General features: G+C 34.3%; 1 protein-coding gene across 1 annotated transcript; it reads left to right on the top strand.

Annotated features, from left to right (window-relative positions):
- Positions 1–24: 24 nt before the first annotated feature.
- Positions 25–6580, top strand: ABHD17B (abhydrolase domain containing 17B, depalmitoylase). Its single transcript, XM_007938459.2, has 3 exons — positions 25–548; positions 3320–3499; positions 6361–6580. Exons 1-3 carry the CDS (start codon positions 25–27, stop codon positions 6578–6580), a joined length of 924 nt encoding a protein of 307 aa, XP_007936650.2.
- Positions 6581–8805: the final 2225 nt, after the last annotated feature.

The raw sequence follows: 8805 nt of genomic DNA, 5'->3' as shown, positions 1-8805 counted from the left end.
TTTTGAGCATTCTATTACATAAGAATGCAGAATCAACGTTCAATTATTAAACATTTGCTATCTTCTTTTCTTTTTCAGAAGATGAATAATCTTTCCTTTAGTGAGCTTTGTTGCCTCTTCTGCTGTCCACCTTGTCCAGGGAAGATTGCTTCAAAATTAGCATTTTTACCACCTGATCCAACTTACACACTGATGTGTGATGAAAGTGGAAGCCGCTGGACTTTACATCTATCAGAACGAGCAGACTGGCAGTACTCTTCTAGAGAAAAAGATGCCATTGAATGTTTCATGACTAGAACCAGTAAAGGCAATAGGATTGCCTGTATGTTTGTGCGTTGCTCACCCAATGCTAAATATACTTTACTCTTCTCACATGGAAATGCTGTTGATCTTGGTCAGATGAGCAGCTTTTACATAGGACTGGGATCACGGATTAATTGTAATATATTTTCTTATGATTATTCTGGATATGGTGCAAGTTCTGGGAAACCAACTGAGAAGAACCTTTACGCAGACATTGAAGCTGCTTGGCTTGCTCTTAGAACAAGGTAACGGTGATTTAGAATTATTTTTCATACTTGTAATGGTTAACTAAAATTGACCTGTATGAAAATGGAATAAAAGCTGTTTTTATAACACATCTGGCAAAGTGCATAAGGCATTTGACTGCTAACCAGAAGGCTGACGGTTCAAACCCACCAGCCACTCCTTGGAAGGAAGGTTAGGCAATCTACGTCCTTAGAGATACTGCTTTGGAAACCCAAGGAGGGGTTGCTGTGAGTTGGGACTGACTCAGTAGCAATGAGTTTTGTTGGTTTCTTAAACTGCTGAATAGAGATTATATTTACCAATATATACCTAAAAAATACTTAAACTTTTAGGTTGCAGTTTTAAATTTTGTATGTTGTTGTTGTTGTTGTTATGCACATCAGAGCAAAAAAAATTTTTTAAACAATTTAGATTTGTGTATCTGTGTTAATGCATGTGCATGTGTGGTGTTTTGGCTTTTAATTTAAATCCAATGATAAAAGTTTGGTTTTATAAACTTTTATTGTTGAAGTATGACATAAAATTGTTTACTCGAAGTTGCAACATTGCAGATAAATGAAAGAAAATAATGATTTAGCTAAGTGTTCATTTGATCTGTAATAGTGTAGGAAGTTATCTCTTGGAAGGTGCTCTTTAAAGATACCTTATTGAAATTATTTTAAAATTACTCATTTGGTAAAAATGAGATGTTACTTTGCATTCTACATGTCTACAATATGGAGAGATAATGTCATTTTTAATAAAAAGAGGTAAGGTTATAATAAATTAAGTAAATTCTGCTAGTAGGTCAATTATTCTTTATTAACAGAATGCATTTTTGGGAAGTTGAACTTGTGTTAATCCTTTCTGGTCACTAAGAAACAAAATTTTCTGGAAAAGTTTGGCATTGTGTAGACTTCAGTATATTTTCTCATGAGTTGATTATAATAAATAGATACCTTAGTATAAGTTATTTCTCATATACATTGGTCATCTGCCTGACTTCTAGAATATTTTAGAGTGAAAGTAGAGGACATAAAGAACACTCACTGTTTCTGATTTAGTGTTTAAATATTAATGATTTCAGTTAGTTAAGGAGAGCCTCCTTAATTTTGTTAGTAGACATAACTTTTCTTAGAAAATGTTTTTTAAACTATTTTCTTTCTCTGAGATACATAATAAGGAGCCCTGGTGGCACAGTTGTTAAGCAGTCGACAGCTAACATAGCCAACCACTCCAGGGAGAAAGATGTGGCAGTCTGCTTCCATAAATATTAACCCACTGCCATCGAGTAGATTCCAAGGCACAGTGACCCTGTAAGAAAGAGTAGAAGTGCCCCATAGGTTTTCCCAGACTGTAAATCTTCACAGAAACAGACTGCCACATCTTTCTCCCGTAGAGCTGCTGGTGGGTTTGAACTGCCAATTTTTGGTTAGCAGTCAAATGCTTCAATCACTGTGCCATGATGCCTTCCCATCAAGATTACAGCCTTGGAAATCCTTGGGGGCATTTCTACCGTTTGGGTCACTATGTTGGAACTGACCCAACAGTAGAGGGATAAAGATACATAATGAAATTATACTCTCATAGCAAATTCCTATACAAAGGAGATTATTAAATCAATTGAAAGGATATGAAAAATAATTCTGAGAAGTAAGAAAAAATAGATAGTAATAGGTAAAGAGTGCACTGGAATGGAAGAGTGATAAAAATTATTCTTTGGTTTATAAACTTATAAACCACTTTAAATGAACAAAGTCAAAATCTGTTTTCAGGTATATTGATGTCATTCCATTCAGGCTTTAAAAAGAGTCTCCACTTTTCAGTCAGCCAGCTGAATGTAGTGTAATAGCTATCAGAAAAGTGTGGGAGTTTCTTTTAATTTCTTTTTTAAATAACAGCTTATTGAGAAAGAATTCACATACCATAAAGTTCACCCTTTTATGTTACACACTTCAGTGGATTAGTATGATTTTAAAGGGTGCTAAATTAAAGCAGATAGGTTTTATTATTACTGCTTTTAGTTAGATAAATGGATAACTGTATTCAAACAAAACAAACATATTAATATCCAGCGCAGTGGTTTCATGACAGTATAAAAAAATTATCTTTCAAATGATCAGCTTTATTACTTTTTCTTATTTTATCTTGTCAGATAACAATTTGAAGGAAAGTTTCTAAAATGATTTCCAATTTTGATTAATTCCTTGTTTAACACATTTGATGGAACAGTGCTACCATGTTTTATGCAAACAGTAATTTGCTCTTGACTAAAACTGTACATGTATTTTATTCATTCCCTACCGTAACTATTTTTGTAGCATTTTCAGAAATACTTAGTAATTTCAGAAGATTGAATTGCCACCGACCTTTGAAGAAATAACGAACTTCTGTTATATTGAATATAAAGTAAACATTAAACATCCATTAAACATCAACACTTTAAGGTGTCAGTGATAAAATGTGTTCTAAACTTAGCCAACAGTAGGTTAAATTATATAGCTTAAATAATTTAATGTATTCATTTCTTAAGGTTGAAATTTTAGAAAACCTCCAGTTATTTTTCTAAAAGGCAAGATTGAAACAGAAAGGTGAAATTGTAGATCTTACTTTAGCATTGAATATAATAGTGATTGTTAAGAAACTTACATCTTAAATAAGAAGTTAGTTGACATTCTCTCACTCTAAGTCATTCTATTATAAATTCTAAATTCTACTCCTTAGGAATGATTGAACATTTCATACCAGCCCAATTTTTTTTTTTTTTTTTTTGAAACCTTGAACTTTGTAGATACGGCATTCGTCCTGAAAATGTGATTATATATGGTCAGAGTATAGGCACAGTACCATCTGTGGATCTTGCTGCTCGGTACGAGAGTGCTGCTGTTATTCTTCATTCTCCTTTGACCTCAGGAATGCGAGTTGCTTTTCCTGATACCAAGAAGACCTACTGTTTTGATGCATTCCCTAAGTAAGTAACAATATTCAAAATAGTATAATTCCAAGAAACTATTTAAGAGATTTTTCCCCCCATCACTGGAAGTATTCATGACACTGTCCACTCAGCCATGAGCTTTAACTTTCATGTATTATAGAAATTGCAAAAAATTAATTCATAGAGTGAGATGACAAGAGACCAGTCAGGAGGCTGAAATGTTTGTTGTTGTTGTTGTTATGTGCCGTCGAGTCATTCCCAACTCATAGCGACCCCTCCTTGGGGTTCCGAGGCAGTATCACTACGGAAGTAGGATTGCCCAACCTTCCTTCCGAGGAGTGGCTGGTGGGTTTGAACCGCCATCCTTCTGGAAATGTTTGAGCAATAATAATCCAGTAAAAAGTGCTGAGTGTCTTATATTGACACTAGCATTAGAGATAAGAATGAATTTGTTAAATAAAATCAGCAAAACTGAATGCCAGTCTGGATGTAGGATGCCGAAGAGTAGACTTGAATAGGACTCCCAGATTTCTGACTTGAGCTGTTAATGGAGGATGGTCGGTCCCATTGAGTGAAACACACAATACTGGAGGAGAGGAACAAGTAGAGGCAAGTGTGTGAGGGATGAGTGAAGATACCTGATTAATGATATCTAATTTACAGAAGTAAATTGCAAAAAAGTTGTCTTAAATGAATAAGTATTGCCCCCACAAAGTCTACAAACATACAGTATTAGATAGATTTGACAAGAAGACTACTTCTCCTTCATGCTTCTTAAGATAGGGTAGTAGTTCCCACCTGCCCCCTTCATAATTGAAAAATATCAATGGTCTATTCTTCTTAAGAAAGAAAGAAGGCAAGAAAGGAGAAACTGGCAAATTTTAGTCCTAATTCGTTTCTCCAATTGGCAGCTTTACAGGGATATATATGTGTGTGTGTGTGTGTGTGTGTGTGTGTATATATATATATATTTGGTAAATGATAGATAAACCCAAGACATCACTTGGTTCTTTTATAAGAAAGGAAAGGTCATTTTGAAAAATGTTTCTTCATCATTAGCCAGTGAAGGTTACTTTAGTGGGAAAGCTTATGTGGGAGCATATAATCTTATCACTAGAATAGGAGGTTTCAGGTTTTGTCTTTTGTGTTTTTGTCTTAAAAATGGTAGAGTGGAAGGTATGTGAACTGCTGTGTCCAGCTGAGTGGTAGGAGTGACAGGGAGGAATTCGAGGTGATGCTGTTGCCATTTCTATCTGTGTGTCTCTACCTTTTCCATTTCTGACCCACCATTAGAGAAACAGCACTAACAAATTATTTGAGATCATGCTTTATTTTAATATGTTTTAATTTCTCTGTTGTTGAATATCTTTCTGACAGCAAATGATAGACAATCCTTTTTTTCTTACCAAATGCAGCCTTTAATTATTTCATTAATGGTTTCTTCCTTTCCATTTTCTGTTTTAACTTTGTGAAACTCCCATGATTTGGATATGTAGGGCCATTTCAATGGCAGTATGCTATCTTTATCTTTTCTCTTTATTTTTAGCCTTTTTGCTGTACTTTCTGAGGGAGTTTGTCAACTTTCTTGTTGAGAGTTCAGTTAGGTTTTTCATTTCTCATTTAATGGTTGCTCGCTCATTTGATGCTTGTATGACTTGTTTCTCTCAAGGATTTTTAAAGTGAGTTTTGTTTGTTTTTGAGGGTTCTTCTTCACATAGTTTCTGTTCCTCCAAGTTCTATTTTTAAAATTCTATTTGTTTTGATCTGTATTATATTCAAAGTGTTTTTCTCTGAGTCTGATAGTTCTTGGTTATTTGTTCATATGAAAGAGTGAGTGACTGAAGAACTGATCTGAACAATTGACTAGGGCTTGTTGCTTGTGAGCTTCACTATAGGGTAATCTGGCCAAGCCAGTGAGTTGGGAAACCCCACCTCCAATGTCATTATTTATAAATCTTTCCTTTCAAGGTAGGTACAATCTCCAAAGAAGACTTTTTCTAAAATCCCTATTGGAGGATGAAAGACTGACTGCCAGCATTTTGGAAGCTAAGTGGGGAAGTGGGTTCATAGCAGCCAGTGTGTATGTGTTTGCTTGATCTCTGATACCTCTGCCTAAAACTGTGTCTGGTAATTCCTTAGCCCACAAACCCTCCAGTCTTCTGCCTTGAGGGAGGGCAGTTACCCAGCTACATGAACAGGTTAAGGGACCTGGAGGAGGGGGCCCTAAATAGATTTTGAACATATCCTATATATTTCCCCCATCATCTTCATATCAGTTCCTTTGCCTTCTGGGATATTCTGTGGTATTGAGTTGGTTGTTCCTTTGCCTTCTATGCCTTTAGCATTGTGTTTTCTCCTATTCATTTAATCAGTGATCCCACACATCCATCTGCCTTCCAGCTCCAAAATTGTGTTACCTTTTTTTATTTTTGGCCCTAAAACAAACAAACAAACAAAAAATTCTGTCATTTTAATAAGGACTAGCAGGGAAAAAAAAAATATGAGTGCAAAGAGGTATAATGTAAGCACATACTATGAAAATTACACTGAAATGGTCCTTACCTTCCTCCTGTCCATGAAATCTTAAGTTTCTCTGTGAAGAAAAAATATATATATATATTGTACAGAGATATAGTAGGATACAGTAGCTGCTGGGTGATTTTATCATAACAGAGTACAGAAGTTAACTTCCTCAAATAATCATAAAATGTAAGGGGTATGTAAAAGGTGATTTTTGGATCTTGTTTGAAATCCAAGAGGCTTCCATCCCTTCTGAACTGATCTAAAGATGTTCTGATGTTTTAATTCTTTGTTTGAAATGACATAAGAAAATTTCTTTTTTGTTACCTTATATAGGTAATTTATTGATGTTTTTTACCCTTCCGCTTTCCCTACAGTATTGACAAAATCTCTAAGATAACCTCTCCAGTATTAATAATTCATGGGACTGAAGATGAAGTCATTGACTTTTCGCATGGCCTTGCATTGTTTGAGCGTTGCCAAAGACCCGTGGAGCCGCTGTGGGTTGAAGGAGCTGGTCACAATGATGTGGAACTTTATGGACAGTATCTTGAAAGATTAAAACAGTTTGTGTCACAAGAACTGGTAAATTTGTAAAATATTCTGTAAATTGTATACTGGGTTTTCTTTCCTTACTGAACTGCACTCCTTGGTAAATAACCTAAAACCTGAAGGTTTTGTTTACAAATCATATCAGTTGCCTTCATAAATGTACAGGTAATGATTTGTTAACAGACTTCATGATGGTTTTAATTACCAGAACTAGAAACTGGAAATAACAGTATCATGCAGTCAAGCTGTGTAATTTATATTTTTTCTGTGAATTTTTTTTTTAAACATCAAGATGAGTACTGTATGAAATTTTAATTCTATAAAATCAAGTGCTGTAAAAGTATTGCCAAATGCTTTTGCATATCAGAAACAAATTTATAAATATTTTTAAAACATCTCAATGTACTAAATCTTATCCTGGTATACAAATACAATATCATTCTTTAAAGAAAAATAAATAAAGGCTGTATAACTAAAACAATTCAAGTACTCAAAATAGAATAAACTGTTAAAAAAATATATGAGAACATACAATTTCACTAGAATTGACCTCAGCCCTGTTGTACAGGGATAGAGGTTTAAATGGTTATTTTATTGTAAAATATATTGGATTTTCTGTATTCTCTGGTTATCATACATTCTCCTAAAAAGAATAAAATGATGTTAAGTCTTAATTTTTACACCATCTGTTAATTTACCAACTAGTTATCTACCTTGTAAATGAGAAGTCATAATAGCACTGAATTTTAACTCTTGATTTATAAGTTTGGTACTGTGAGGCAACTACTTAAATTTTTCATTTTAGTTATTTAAAAGGCATTTAGAGCTTTCAGAATGATTTTGTATGTACTGTTGTTTTAAACTCTGACTAACCTTGTAGGATTACAGTACTCTGAAAACCTGAAAGTCCACTAGTTGTTCTTCAGGACCACAAACAGACTGGCTATTTGGTCCCTTTTCAGGTTCATTTTTGACTGTTTTTAAAAGTAGGACCTATTGTTTTGGATTAATATCTGAAAATTTCATGGATTCACTCCTGGATACAGGAGATAAGAAAACATTTAATTCATACTTTTATATTAACCAATATAGTAAAAATCAAATAAAATAAAGCTCATACACACACAAAAAAAAACTAAGATGCCTTTCCTGAAATGAATCTGCCTGAATAAAACAATGAAAGAAAAATAAAAATAAATTAATGGTATGTAGTCTAATTTGTAAATGAATGAATATTGAAATAATACACACTGTGGATATATTTTAAGGCCTTATGTAGTTTTAATTGTTCTGCTTGTTCTGTGGTTATGTCTAAAGACTATAGTAGATTCTCTTCAAAGTATATCAAATAATGTGAATGCTTTGGTTCAGATGTGTCAAATTAACAGTAAAAAAAAAAAAAAAAAAGGAAAAAGAAAAAAATACATATACCATTCAGCTGTGCTTGTTTGCCTTCTTCTATGCTCCCTACCTTCCACCAGGGCTTCCAGCCACTTCATTCCAGCTCAACCCCTGCTGAGAATGTGCATTTCTACCCCAGATAAATATACTGAATCAGAATCTACATCATTCTCAGCAGGGGGTCAAACCAGAATGAACCATTTTGAAGCCCTGCCCTCCACCAAAAAGAATGAAAAAAATTACCATTCTTTATAGAACATAATTCTGCAGTTTTCTGAATTTTACTACTACTCTTTGGAAGGGTTTTTCCTTCTCCATATTATCTTGGTGCCTATAAGTTTTCTACTTTTTACAATATACAAACCAGGATTTAGTTAAATCGTGTCTTTGATTACCTGGGAAATCTAAATTATTGGTCATACAATTCACCATTCATTCAGCAAATATGTATTGAATGTTCAAATCACACTAAACCCTATGCTAGGGTTAAAAGGAAGAAAGAAGATCTACATAGACCATGTCCTCATAGACTTTAAAGTGTAGTTGGGAGACATATGCCTCATTGCACAAGTGTTTACTGCGATTTTGACAAGGGCTGAAGGAGATTTGTAAGATATTTTAACAGGTGAGAGGTGCTTTTGGGAGGAGAACATAGGAGATAGCACAAGGAAGAGTCCCATGAAGAAGAGGTATTTGAATGGATCTTGGAAGGATGACTAAGAATTGACTACACATGGGTGGCCCAAAGGAAATGTTATCGGCTGAGAGAGACAATATATGGAAGCCTGGGGGAAAGATAAGGAGCGCTGGTGGTATATTAGTTAAGGCATTTGGCTCCTAATCAAAAGGTCAGTGGTTCAAACCCATGA

Source organism: Orycteropus afer, unplaced genomic scaffold (assembly GCF_000298275.1).
Source record: "Orycteropus afer afer isolate SDZICR_OR568_19922 unplaced genomic scaffold, OryAfe1.0 scaffold00005, whole genome shotgun sequence".
In the NCBI taxonomy this organism is placed as follows: Eukaryota; Metazoa; Chordata; class Mammalia; order Tubulidentata; family Orycteropodidae; genus Orycteropus; species Orycteropus afer.
Note: the sequence above shows the minus strand (reverse complement) of the source record. Positions and strands in the feature narration are given on the sequence as shown.